The sequence below is a fragment of the Chelonia mydas genome, chromosome 7 (genome assembly GCF_015237465.2).
Source record: "Chelonia mydas isolate rCheMyd1 chromosome 7, rCheMyd1.pri.v2, whole genome shotgun sequence".
Taxonomy (NCBI): domain Eukaryota; kingdom Metazoa; phylum Chordata; order Testudines; family Cheloniidae; genus Chelonia; species Chelonia mydas.
Genome location: NC_057853.1, coordinates 15,198,100 through 15,212,821, shown reverse-complemented (window position 1 = coordinate 15,212,821; position 14,722 = coordinate 15,198,100). Strand labels below are relative to the sequence as shown.

Sequence of the window (14,722 nt, the reverse complement as noted above, 5' to 3'; positions counted from 1 at the left end):
CCAAGGGGGATCTAAAAGGGGGTGATGAATAGATTTTCCATTTAAAATGTGATGCAGCATGTTAACACAAATTAAGATGAGTCTACCCGTATCACTTAGTAAAATTTACAGACATTCAACACAGACATATGAGACCTATAAAGCCTTTTTAACACGGGTAATTCATTTAATTTCTCTGAAACAGACACACTAAGAACTAATTATTAATATTTATGAAATAGGAGCATTTAGAGATGCCAAACAAGGTCAGCAACCTGCTGTGCTAGGTGCTGTATACACTCGTAACACTCATTCTCTGCCCCAAAGAGCTTACAACCTACACAGACAAATGAGACCATGAGTAGGAGAAAGGAGGCATCACACTAATTTTAAAGACGACAAACAGGCACGAGCAGATTAAGTGACTTGCCTAAGGTCACACCAGATACCTGTATCAGAACCAGGATTTGAACCCAGATCTCCCAAGGGCCAGTCCAGAGCCTTAACTGCAAGACCGACCACACACACACACACACACACACACACACAGAGCAACCTAGTAGTAGAGTGACTGTGGTGAATCAGTTTTCAGAATATCAGCAATAGAGTAGGAAAAAACAGGCAGGGAAAGAGAGGAAGGCAACCAAGCTGAGGAAGTGTGAGGTGGAGAGGTTCCACTGCTAAGGGAAGAGGCAGAGGGACTGACTTTTTCCAACTTGGCATTCAGTGGGGAGGGATTCCACGATCAGGAAAAGCCGTTGTCCTTATTTCTTCTAATCAACTTTCCTCCTGGCTGATTCACATGTCTCTTGGGTACATTATTTCCTTGCATTGTCATTCCTACGTATTCTGGAAATTTAACAAGCGTATAAGCCACTGAAGTCTTGGTCAAATGGGAGTTTAGAGTATTTAAGCTTGGAGAACAAAAGTTAAAGAGGAAGAACCTCATTTATGCAGGAAATTTGTCTTCATCTACCTAGTACTCATGACCAAGCACACTCCCATTGCTCAACAAATAATATTGGAATTGCCATTTCCAGACCATTAGTCAGCCTGAGCCCCTTATCCAAACCACACCAGCACCCAGTACACAACCTGCCTCAGAGCAAAGTGAAAAAGCCCTCTTACTACTACAGTAAGAATCAGTCTCCTTACCGATAACATAAGCTCAACTGCACACATCTCTGTTAAGGGAATTAATGTTTGTCTTCTTTTCAAAGATTGAGAAACTGAACCAGAAAGGTTAAGTGTCCTGACCCAGGCTACGGAGGGTGTCAGAGTCTGAACTAGAATGGTCTTGTGCTCTTACCACACCCTGACCAAGCAGATATGTTCATGTTTTAGGACTGAAAATTGCCAGAGCTACAAAGAATCCAAAAGAAGTTAATTTGATCTCATAGAACAAAGTGATTTACAGGGATTAGGAAGAGGAAGTATGTGACATAGAAAAGTCCCAGTGTTTTCCAAATTAAACAGGAAACGGGATATAGGGCTTTAGGGCTCAATCTTATAAAGTGAACTGCTTGGGGAAATCCTTGCTTCTGGAAAGGTTTCAGTAACTTCAAATGATGGGAGCTTGATGCAGTCCTAAGGGTCAGTTTGCCTGTAACACTGCAACTGTAACAGGGCTTTAGCAATCAGTCAGTAAGACTAAAAACTGAATAATGAGTTTGACTGGATTGTTTTAATCAGAACCGGTTAAAAGTAGCAAAGAAATGTTGAGTTAAGAGTGTCATGCTATCCTTAGCAGGGTAAACAAATTATTAGCAATAGGCTTCAGAGAATGATGGTCCAATGGTTAAAGTGTTAACCTGGGAGCCAGCTGCAATTCCCTGCTCTGCCATAGATTTCCTGTATGACCTTGGATTATGACAATCTCGCTTTGCCTCAGGTTCTCTCATCTATAAAACGGAGGAAATGAGGATAAGTGCATTCCAGATGATAAAATACTAAGATATTGCAGTACTGGGTGCCATATAAGCACCAGAGATAAAGCATTCAGCTTCAAAATGTTAAACTAAAATGGAATGGATGGCAAGGTCGGAGAAGAGCATAGAAAATTTCCTTTCTACTAACAATAAGGAAAGTGCCATTCAACTTACTGTACAAGAACAGCCTACTTTGAAGCCGCTCCTGCCTAAAAGTCTGACAAATAAACCTTTGTTATTAGCCTTACCAGAATTATTATTATTTTGACCTATTGTTGACCTGAATGGTTCTAACAGTTCTCATTTGTTATGTAATAGCTATCTCCCCCAAAGCAACTCATCTGACTCAAAAGTAGATGAACCCATTTCAGCAGTTGGTACAACCAATTAACTGTGTAAGCGTGCACTTATTACATCACTTTAAAGCTGACCTAAAAGGGAAATGTTTGAATTTTTGTCTTCTTTTGCCTTTATGTTTTATGCAGAAGGCCCAAAAGTTTAAGATTTTTATCGGATTGATTTTTTTACATGAGAAGCTGAGAATTTGTCTATTCTGTTTTTCCTGAAGACTACAGACACTGGGGGAAACTAGCAAGTGATATTGATATTATAGATAAAAATGAAGATAGAATTGCACAAGAGAGGAAAAGATCTTTTTCCCCCAGACTTGAAAACTCTGGAGTTCTTTACTTTTTTGCTAACCATGTTATTTAGCTCAAATACCTAGCAAACAGCTAGAACAAAAGATCTCTATTAAAGATTTGTGACTCTTTCAAACAAAGAGCCGAGAGAGCTTCCAGTTAATTTCACTGGGTCCTGAAATGGATGCCCTCAGCAAAATAGGGGAGAGAAGACCTGATATTCTTGACATTTCTAAGGTAGAAAAACAACAGGTGAAAAACATTTTTTTTTTAAATGAGAGAGAGAGAAGAGAACATTTCAGGCTTTTGCAATGAAAAGAAATGGGACATATTTGTAATAAAAATGTGATCCTTTCCCCTCTCCCCACCTCACTGAATTTTGACATTTTGATAAAAAAGTCAAAATTACAAGTTTCAAAAGATGTTCAGTCTTGGTTATAGAGAAGCAAAAAATAAAGCCAAATCCATTTTGTCCTCCTCAGGTCACCTTTGATTATACAGGTTTCAGAGTGGTAGCTGTGTTAGTCTGTATCAGCAAAAACAACGAGGCGTCCTTGTGGCACCTTAGAGACTAACAAATGCATTTGGGCATAAGCTTTGAAGTGGGTTTTAGCCCACAAAAGCTAATGCCCAAATAAATTTGTTAGTCTCTAAGGTGCCACAAGGACTCCTCGTTGTTTTTGATCAGACAGTACATTCAGAAGATGGCGTAACCTAGCTGGTACACTTCTTGGTGTTCAGCTTCCCCATGCCTATACTGGCTTATTCCATCTTCTTCACAACACTATTTAGCCAGAGGATTACAACCTTTTTCACGCCTGACACAATACCCAAAGATTTCCACAATCCTGCTTCCATCTCCCTAAGGTCAGTTCCATGTGCATGTCTGAGGCCTCTCCAATGAACCTGCTTAAAAAACAGACCAGAAACCAGAGACTTAATTTCTTCTACTTGAGACATAATTCAAACACTGATTGTGTCATGAGATCTCTCTAGGAGGGAAATAATTTCATCTTTAAAAGTGCATCTAACTAGCATTTATCTTGTTATCCATCTCCTATCTTAGATCTGGAAAAGAACACATTCTGAACTTCATCCAGTTGTTGCAAAGTAGTTTTACAGCTTATCATTGATACACATCGCTGCAGAGGTTATTGCAGCCAATCCCTTTTAATCAAGGATTTCAGTTCCCTTTTCACCTACTTGAAACCTCAAAAACCAAAAAAAAGCAAAAACCCCACCCACACTGAATGGGTTTGCTGGTATATTTCTCTGGAGCTTGCTTATCAACCACATAAAGAGAACAAATCCTTCTTTTTATTGAACTGAAGTCAACATTTTACTAGAAGTTACTTTAATTCACCTGCTTAATGCCTTCAATACCCACTAACGTCAAGGCAAGTTGAGGGCGCTTAGCTGTTTGTTGGATCTGGTCCCTTTCTGCTTTGCTAACTATATGCAAGGAAAGAGTGGCTGGGGATGTGTGTTGAATAGGGGGTTCATAATTTATGCGCAAATACTCTTGGACATACAAACATCAGCTTTACTGACCAATGATAGAGAAATTCACAGAACTTTGCTGAACCTCTTTCAAATACACAGCCTACCTGAATAATAAGATACTGGAGCTAATCATTTTGGAGCAACGTTACTGTAAAAAGAAATAGCAACTGTATAGCTGATGCAACTGCTTCTGTAGCCTCGGACACTGGCAGACAGAGTGCAGACTGAACTAACAGTAAACAGTTCCACCACATGTATTGGCAATTACTGCTGAAGGTCACACATCAGCAATGAGCATGAATTCCAGGAAAAAAAGCTGCTCTTATGTAACTGCTGCTTGAATGTTGGCAGGTGCCCAATGGAGCAGTTCACCACAATATGGGAGGAGGGGAAAAAAAAAGAAAAAAAAAAGTAGGACATCTCTCAGTTACATTCAGCATCATCAGATTGCCCCCTTAAGGTGAAGTTTAACAGTTCTCTCCTCTTTCATGCTCTTCTCCTTCCATACATATTAATTTGTTCTGGGATTTATAAATCCCTTACCCAGCATCTCACTACTTCCATTGAAGCTCTTATCTTCACATAGCAACGCAGGTTGCTTTGTCTCTAGCACCTGTTAAAATCCAGTGACAGACTGCAATGGGGGCTTGAAATTAAACAGCTTCTGAAAGCACTTTGCCAATACATTAACCCCCTTAATCACAGAGTACCCGAGATTCAAGTATTCACCCAGACCTACATTTTTCACGTAGCAGCTCTGATCATGTATGGTACCTGGGCTACAATGGGAGGGGTGGAATTTAGCTTAAAAACCCCCAAGCTATTTCATACTTTTTCACTGAACTACTGCAGTCTGTTTCGTACGGTCACAAGAGGTAAGATTTCCTTGATGCCTCAAATAACTGTAGACAGAAGGCCCAATTCTCTTCTCATGCTGGTGCAAACTGGGAGCAACTCCACTTAAATCAATGGAGTTACACCAATGCAAGACAGTGCAAGTACTGTCAATGGTAAGAATCAGGCCCACAGCAGCTTCTAGGGAGAACTCTTGTCAGTGTCTCATGTTGGGGTTTTCCATTTTTTTTTTTTTTTTTTTATTACTAGAAACATTTGCATAGGGCCCGTGTTTAAAGTCCATATTTGTCAGTTTATTCTCCACCTAGAAAGTCATAACCTTCAACTCATGACATTAATCTAGTGCTATGCAAAGGTTTGCAAAGATCAACAACTACTTCAGGAAGGCACCAAAGAGCAAGAACAGAAATGCTGAACAGATCTGTGAACTAACTCATATTACTACTGCTAGTCATAGTCGTCATCGTCGTAGTAGTACACATTCCCTTTTAACAAAAACCGGAACAAAACAAGAAATGACACGGACTATAGCTCTCTTTAGAAATCAGGCTTTCCGTCAGTCTTTCAAGACATGTCTGCTGGTCTTCATTTACATTTTGGTTCTATAAGAACTCCCTCCAAAGGGGCACCCATTCAAAGCTCTGGGCACCCTCAACATACAGAAGAGCACAGGGGGAGACAAAGTAAAACTTGACCATAACAGCACCACCTCTTCCTTCCACCCAACCACACATCATCTGACCAGTACTGCTTGAAACCCTCCATTATTATACTTTTGGCCTTAGACCTTGGGCCTCAGTCTTTTGCTCACTCAAAGAGGTGAGCTTCGCAGCACATCCGGAAAGTCAACACGTTCGAATTACATTAGACCTTACGGAGAAAGCAATCTTGAGGAAAGGGATCCTTATAAGAGGGCAGAAGGTTCCCTTTAAATGAAGACGGATGAGCTTAAAGATTTCTGCTGTTCACCACAATGGCAGTAAGGCAAGGGAAGAGAAGTGGTCCCAAGCAGACAGGTCCCAAGCCCTTTGTAGATCAAAACCAGCCCCTTAATGACACTTTGGTGTCATTCGTTCTCTAGTTTTCAAGGATGTGTGTGTCATGTAAGAGTTACTGGTCTAAAGTTCTAATGCATCTAATTCTAGTACTGTACACTTATTTTGATGGGATTTCTTGCACATAAAAAAAAAAAAGTTCTACCACAAATGTACTGGATCCTGTGCAACACACAACACTGCAGCATTATGAATTCTCTCCCTTGGAAGTAAAGCATTTTTTACTGAACCCAGATACGATATTGGTGGTTGCACAGCAGTTTATGTAAAAACCCTTAACATTCCATTCGCACGTCTAGTTCAAAATGGATCATGGACCAAGGACGATATTAACGGAGTGTTTAAAAAACCGCAAACAACCCAACACCACCACTCTCCTACCCTCCACTCCTTGCAGATGATGACCCCACCACAGTTGTCAAAGTAAATCCATGAACGCAAAAACCAAATGAACCAGATCAATGTAAAGAAATTGGGTAGAAGTCACTACTCTGTTCTTAATTTACACCACAGATCCTTGAGATTGCAGAAGTCTCAGAACAATAATCTGGCAGGCTGATCAACACACAACGGGTCTGTGCCATAACAGTTGGGCACAGCCAGAACGGTTATGACCACACAATTATGGCCCTTTATAATTCTTCCTGTTATGCAGGGGATTTCCTACTCAACAGGGTGAATTCCAGCATTGTTCACTGAGTAACAAAGGCACTCCCTTTCCACAGGACAGAAAGGATTTTAAGAGAGACTCCACTGACTTTGGTTTAGAGTTTCCTCATTATTGAAAGTGTAAGTAATAAATAATGGTGTGTCTGTGGCATTTACGGTCCCCCCCTCCCTTTTTTTTTTTAAACAAATGAAAGACAAGATTTTGAACCTATCCTTTGCCAAAAGTATCTTACAGTAGCTACTTAGAATGCCAGAAAGACTGCGAAATTAGCTCTAAATTAGGTCATAATACAATAACAATATTACCTCGCCAACAGCAGGTCTACTCTGAGGGGCAGGAGTGAGTGGAAAACCATTTCAGCCATTCAGAAAAACTAGACTGTTCAGAGCTTAGCAGCTGGAGAAACTAAAACTGAATTCTGTTTTCTTCGACCCTAACTTTTACAGATGCCAGCAGAAGCTATGATGGGAAACATCACAGCTTCCTTTGAGAATTCTCAAAAAATCCTAACCACTGCCAGCATCTCTCTTTATAAACAGACACTGTTCATTTCCTGTGTGTTTATAAACACACCTGCTCCATCCATGGAATTGTTCCATAAGGAAGCAGTAAAGCTCTTATTTGCAGCCAGAAGACTAAGTTCTAAATTGGGTTTGCAGTCTCTAACTCATTTATTGAGGAACGAGATGGAACATTATGGCAAGAGACGAAGAGGAAAGAGAGAGGGAGTTTCACTTTATGACTTTTAATTTGCAATTAAACAATCTCAAGTTCTGTCTGAAGTTTCTCCAAGATAAATTATACATACCATTTGGGGAAGCTGCACCCTCACAGAAGCAAAAGGGTCTAGCACCTGATTGAAATGTTAATGTGTTATAAATTAACTTCTCAAAAACAGAGCTCATTTCCAGTGGAGCAGTCTAGGTTAGAGAGAAATCTTAATTAGTAAGAAAAAAACAAATCACATCCAAGGTTTGACACTAAACTCTGCTGCCAACTATTTTAAGCTCCCCTGTGAAGCCTGGAAAGATATAGTGCCTGAGTCTCCTCATATTAGTGTAAGGTGAGGAGTAACTCTCCTGGAGTAAAGGGACTTTAATAGTGTGAAATGAGTAACAGGAAAATCATCCTCATTCTCTAAATATATCATACACCGTTTCCATTAATATATGCACGAAGTGAATATAACCACAAACAAAGACCGCTCAGTTCAAGATAAGAGCATTATGAGATGGATAGGTAGGATTCCAAATCCACTTTGGCAAGCAGGTTCCCAAAACGTTATATTTATTCCTCAAAACAATGGATGTTCCAACAAAATAATAATTGAGATCATTGCTAGACTAGGGTTAAAGGAAAAAAGTTTCAGAGGAAGCCAGTTTAGAATATTTTTTAATTTGGAAAAAAATAGCTAGTATAGTTCTGTGTTTTACATTTTAAAGGGATTAGTTTTGCCCCAGACAGAAGACTGGAACAACACAGAGGAAACAAAGCAAGGGCAGAAGAACTTTTTTAAAGAAGCTCTTAAATAAGTAAAATACTTGCTGGGCAACAGATATACTGTACAAATACACAGAAAAACAATCAATCAGTCTCTGAATCTGGGCCCACATTTTTGGGGCATATAGGATGGTTGGTGCATAGGACAGTGACAGCATTTGGACATTTAGCTACCTTAACTGGAAGATCTCATTCAAACATGGCCTTCTGCCTTTAACATAGGTGTGCTGCATTCAGTGTAAACACCCTATCTTAGGCTGCTGCTTTGCCCGGCAAAGATTAGGCACAGATTTACCACCAAGTAGCTTTCACAATATACACCTACATTTTCCCACATATTCACAGGCCAAAGCCGAATAGGAAGAAACAGTGACCACACCTATATATTCTGCTGAACTCAACAGTCATCAAGTTACTTTCTTTGTAGGAAAGAACGCCACACAGTTCCTATGCAAGGGCCCATCCCCTTCTATTCTCTCAGGTGTGCTACACAAATACATTGTTATGAGCAATCACTCTCACCAGCTAGTAAGCAAAGACAGTTCATTTAGGGTCTCCTCCAGTTGGCATCTCTCATTCTTTCCCATCAAGTATAAATGGGTGCCATTTAAACTTAGTATTAACCTTTCCAGATATTTAGGTTAACCACCCTACCTTCCAAATTGCAAGTTAAGCAATACAGTGGTACAATAATTACTGTGGAATGATAAATGCTAACATTTTAATGGTACTCACTGCAGCTAGTATTCTAACAGCACTCAGCTCTGATCCTAAGCAGTATGCATACTATTATACCACCAGATGATTGCAGCTTGCCAAACCTACAACTACATTTGGGATAATACTTGGGGATAATGACAGACAGAATTAGTTATGGTAACTACCAACGTAGACACATAGCAGACTAAACTCAACTACTTCACTAACAGGTGCAGGAGTCAGAACGCTCAACACTGGAAAGACAGCATGACAGATCACAGTGCTACTCATAAAACAAACATCACAGAAACACTGCCATGGAAGAAAAATAAAATTAAGACCTCAGCATTATCCAATTCATCAATGGTGATCAACTGGAAAAGAAAAAGGAGAGAAGAAAAGAGGTTGAAAGTAAACAGTAAGCGAAATTACAAATAAATCCTGCATTAGGAACTTTGATATTATTTACCATTTCAGTGCTCTGGTTTGGTATTCTAAAAATATTATGAGAGGCATTAAAGGCTAGAGCAGGGCTCTATGATACTGTCATCATCTTAGCTGACATCTGCTCTACTGGAAATATTCTGCCACGGAACTGAACAGACAGGATGCACTCATGCTTTGTTCATATACCAACTGTCAATCCATACAGATTGATTACACAAGCACCAAGAACTTCAACCTTGGGAATAATAGTAGGCTCCAGTGTGTGAGCGGTCAGCAACACAAGATACCTATCTCAGAATCTCTACAGAGAGTTGGGGAGAATGGCAGCAAGAAGAGAGAGAAGCTGGATTCCAAGTTAAGTCTCAAAATCTGGGTTACCAGAGTTTGTACAATTGGCCCTAACAGACCTGCCACTCGTGCAGAAAACATTTGTACGAGCAAGGTGTTTCAGTGAAAGTCACAGTCTGGGCCGATTCTATGCTACTAACGTAGTATGGCTTTCAGCTCATTAGGAATACCACAGCGTACTACTGATCATTGAGAAAACTGAGCAAATGCCAAGATTTAAGGAATTTAGTTGTAGCTGTGTCAGTCCCAGGATATTAGACAGACAAGGTGGGTGAGGTAATATCTTTTATTGGATCAGCTTCTGTGGGTGAGAGAGCATGAGAGCTCGTCTCTCTCACCCACAGAAGTTGGTCCAATAAAAGATAATACTTCACCCACCTTATCGCTCTAAGAAATCTCTTCAGTCATATGTAAAGTTTCAAGCATTCCACAAACGTACAACTGAATTTTTTTTTTTTTTTTTAAATTCAGATCAAGGGAAAATCCAGGAAGTCACATGGGAGAACTATGAAATGATGGGAAAAGAGGAGTGGGAGGAGTGTGTGCACAGCTCTCCATGCTAATTCATAGCACATTGAAAAGGTCAGCCTTTGAAGTGAAAACCATAACTCTTGTAACATAAATGCTTTGTTGCATGGGAGGAGGAAGAATCACAGACATTCGGCATTGTACTGTGGCCACTCCCTCAGTCAAATGGAAGCACAACAGGCTAGCATCTGGGAAAAAGCGTTGAGTATTGAGCTTGGCTCTTCAGTCCACAGGCCAGCAGCCAACATTTCTCCCACTGCATCTTAGCAGTAGCATCTGGGCTCTGATCAAGTCCTTTGCATGTTGCACCGGAATCACAGCAGTACTGTGGGCTCTCAGGGATGGAACCAGAAGTCATGTACAGCTTTTGACAAAGGGCTTGGCTGCTGGAGCCAGACAATCTTCTATTTTCTCTACATGTCCCTTTGTTGGGAGGGAGACTGAGTGAAAATACAAGTCCACAGGTAATACAATGCTGGTGTGTCTGGTTTTTAGAGAGGAGGTCAGGCATGTTTATAGGGAGGGAATGCCTCTAGAAAACAGACTGGTTGTCTATTACTAGACTCGCTGGGTCTCAACTAGTATACAGTATACTATGCAGTATATAATATAACAAGATCAGACACTACACGGAAACTTTCCTTACACTTCTTTTGCTAAATTGTACTTCAGGTCTGACCTGCAGCTCTCAGTTCCACAGTAGACAACTACCAGCTCCAGTAGACTATAGTGGCAGAGAGGTAAACGAATGCCTACTAGGGATTAAGATAATAGTGATTCAAAGTCATTTAGAATGGAGACCTCCAAATGCCATAGGAGATGACAAATCACATGGTTAAAGTGGGGATGAGCATTGGGGACAGGGCAGAGGCGAGAGGACTAGACTTTTGCTGAATAGCATAAGTGAAGTCCTACCCATAATGGAACTAAAAAGAACTTTGGCTCTGCCAAATAAACTTTTCTCATACTTGAACAAAGCAAAAGCTGGGGTAAAGTTTTACAACAGAGTGCGGGGAAATGAACAGGCACTCATAACTGTACATGCATGCAGAAGTCAGGGCCCTAAACTTTGTCATAACCATTTTAAATTTATTTCAATCATAACCTGACGTGGAGCTACTGGTTTAGCAAGTTCAGAGATAGTTTATGAAAATGGGGTACGAAGTCTTTAACCATATATAAGAAACGGAAGCAGAAGTGGTAAACAGAGTGGTCTAAGTAGCCTCTCTTTGTTGCTAAATTTTCTTACAATATGTAGAAGTATAAAGAAGAAAATAAGTAGCTATTAGCATTCACAATATATTCTAGTATAAATTATTTTAATGCCCTTATCTGCAGTAGTACTGCTCACACTTCTCAGATTGGTTTACAATAAATTAGGAGTTCTCCTGAACAAATGCAACCCTTTCTATCTTGAGTATCTTCAAGAACCCTAAATTCAACAAGGGTAGCACAAGATTATTTTTACTCCAGAATAGCTTTTAAAGAAATGCATGTTGCCTTTAAGTGGTGAATAAATGCAGTTAGGAGTAGTCACCAGGTAGAAAACGAATCATTCTACTTCTTGAGGCCAGACAGTCAAAGCTTATCTACAACTAGCAGCTGATAGTTGGCAAACAGCTTTTCCCCTTACTGAAATCTGCTTCATGGGCTATTCTATTCTTGTACTGCATGCATTATGTAACTGATCAACTATGGCAGAAGTTGATGGGTTTCATCTCTGCTTTTCTTTAACTTGGAAGATCTTTAGAATTTTGTAGAGCTTTACAGGTCAATTGTGGAGACAACATAATTTAGTTTGGTTTCAGTGTTTTAAAATTATTTTCAGTATGTTCTCTGGCAGTATCTGCAACCCCAATTTTACCAAAACCCTGGCAAAGCTCTGATAAATGAAGTTTGCTTGAAGCAAAATTTCCAGTGGTATCAGTGTCACTATACACCATGGAGGGAACAGATTTATTTATTTATTTATTTTAAAAGACCAGTTTGGTTCAGTTGATTTCAAGATATGCTACAGCCAATTTCATTTTACATTCCTTAGGCTAGACATGATCAGGGATGTCCTTACGCTGGTTTTAATGGAAAAACTCGGGATGAACATGCTCCAAAGAGTTTAGTAGCCAACTGTACAAACCAGGGGTCTCAAACTCAAATGACCATGAGGGCCACATGAGGATGAGTACATTGGCCCAAGGGCCGCACCACTGACCCCCCGCCCCTCATTGCCCCGGCCCCACCCCCACCCCACCCCTTCCGTGCGGCCCCGCCCCTGCCCCTCCTCTTCCCACCCCTTCCCTGCCCCCATTCCAACCCCTTCCCTGAAATCCCCACCCCAACTCCGCCCCCAGGAGGTGCAGGAGGGGTGCAGGGTGTGCCAGGGGGCTCAGGGCAGGGGGTTCCGGTGCAGGGTGCGGCAGGCGGCTCAGGGCAGGGGTTCAGGGTGCAGGAGGGGTGCAGCAGGGGGTTCAGGGCAGGAGGTCGGGGTGCAGGGTGTGGCAGGGGCTGGGGTGCAGGAGGGGTGTGGGGTGCGGAGTGGGGCAGGGAGCTCAGGGCAAGGGGTTGGGTGCAGGAGGGGGCTCAGGACAGGGGGTTCAGCTGCAGGAGGGGTTCTGGAGCCTGCCCTGCCCCCGGTGCATGCTGGGCCGGAGCCGCTCTAGGTAAATGCTGTGGGGGCAGGGGGACTGTGGGGAGCTGGTGGGCCGCAGAAAATAACCCCGCAGGCCGCGTGTTTGAGACCCCTGGTATCAACCCTGAGGTATCAGTAGTTTATTTGTAATGCCACGTACACTAGAAGCTGGCTCTTGAGTAGTGGCAGATACCACCTCTCAGTCGTGAAGTCAACATTTATGTTAAATCGGAGGTTGATTGTGGCTTGGGTGAACATACCTTGCTAGCTTTAATCTAGCTAGCATGGTTAAAAATAGTGACTACACAGCGGCACAAATCCCAGCATGGTCTAGCAATACAAGTAGGTACCCAATTCAGGGTCCAGGTGGGCTTGCACAGCCCATGCTCCCACATCTTCCCTGCTATTTTCAGCTGTGCTAACTAGATTAAAGCTAGGTTTCAGAGGGGTAGCCATGCTTATCTGAATCAGCAAAAACAATGAGGAGTTCTTGTGGCACCTTAGAGACTAACAAGTTGATTTGGGCATAAGCTTTCGTGGGCTAGAACCCACTTCATCAGGTGCATGGAGTGAAAAATACAGTAAGTAGGTATAAATATATAGCATATGGAAAGATGGGAGTTGCCTTACCAAGTGGCGGGGTCAGTGCTAATGAGGCCAATTCAGTCAGGGTGGATGTGGCCCATTCCCAACAGTTGACAAGAAGGGGTGAATATCAACAGAGGGAAAACTACTTCTTGTGGTGCTAACAGGGCCAATTCAATCAGTGTGGATGTGGCCCATTCCCAAAATAGTGCAGGTATGCCTATCTGAGCTGCAATCACATCTCTAACTGCAGTGCGGACACATCTTCAGAAATGAGGCATGGCTACGAGGGACCATCAAAGCCCTTTGCAAGAGCAGTGTTATCTTTTTTACAGGTTTTGCCTAGTTGACTTCCATATTAGGCTAGAAAGCATGTAAAAAGTAAATAACCTAGAGACAGAGAGAAGTTGAAGGCTCCCAAACAGCAGCAGGTTAGAGCGATATTCAGCACAAATTACTGTCAGCTTGTCAAGACTGGAAGGCAGGTTTAAAACATATACATGCAGGATGGTGCCAACACCCCAATGCTACTTCCAGGGGGTTAGGGCATTCCACGCAGTTATTGTTACTTTATTTAAAAGAACTATTACTGCTGCTTGCAAGCAAGGCTTAATAGCAAGCAACCTCACAGAGCTAGGCAAAAGGTGCTGAGTTGGGCTGGATCACTGACAGGGGAGGAAGTTGTGACACACAGAAGCGGGAAGCAGCATTCCCAGATCAAGACAGGGAGTGCAGCATTGCCCATCCCCACCTCCAGGGTATTTTCCTGGGAGTCTCCTGCTCATTTACGGTATTGCGTGGGCGCACAGCTAGGGCATGTGGCTGGCAATAAGCAACATGCTAATGGCATATTGGAGAAGGATTCTCATTGCTTTGCTTGGTTTATCTTCGAGATTGTTGCACTCGTGGGTTTCGCAAGCCTGCTGTTTGCCAAGTGGGGAGCGACATGCCTCATATCCAGCTAACCTTGGAGTGGGCTGAGGCTGCCTGCATCACCCTCAGCCTGGCAAACTTGAACTAGCTCAGCTTTGTGGTTTCTCCACTTTCCACTGCCTACATCAAACAGCACTCCTCATCCTCCCCGGAAGGGACAGCCTTAGACAAGGGTCTGTAAAGAAGCTGTCCAATCTCTCAATTTTTGCCTAAAACTAATGGGCTACCATCATCTAAGACTGACCAACTTAGCACTTTGTCATGACTTCAAACCCAGCTTGCAATTTGCTTCTAATTAGAGAGCCTCATTTGTATCACTTAGTAGAACTATTCAATTGTCCATCTGCATAAAAATCTAAACAAACTGCTCACAGTTACAGATTACCTTTTCTAACAACTCTGTTCAACTACTCAATTGCTTCCTT

General features: G+C 41.8%; 1 protein-coding gene across 4 annotated transcripts in view; it reads right to left on the bottom strand.

The window, feature by feature from the left end:
* The window catches only part of ITPR1 (inositol 1,4,5-trisphosphate receptor type 1), a 249,558-nt gene that overhangs the window by 97,191 nt on the left and 137,645 nt on the right, over positions 1–14,722 (bottom strand). For 2 of the 4 annotated variants that reach the window (XM_037905875.2, XM_043552286.1), the window contains one exon: positions 9,172–9,204. The exons of the other annotated variants lie outside the window; for them this stretch is intronic. In XM_037905875.2, the coding sequence (XP_037761803.1) occupies positions 9,172–9,204 (33 nt within the window). The remainder of the gene's footprint in view (positions 1–9,171; positions 9,205–14,722) is intronic. 4 annotated transcript variants of the gene reach the window in all.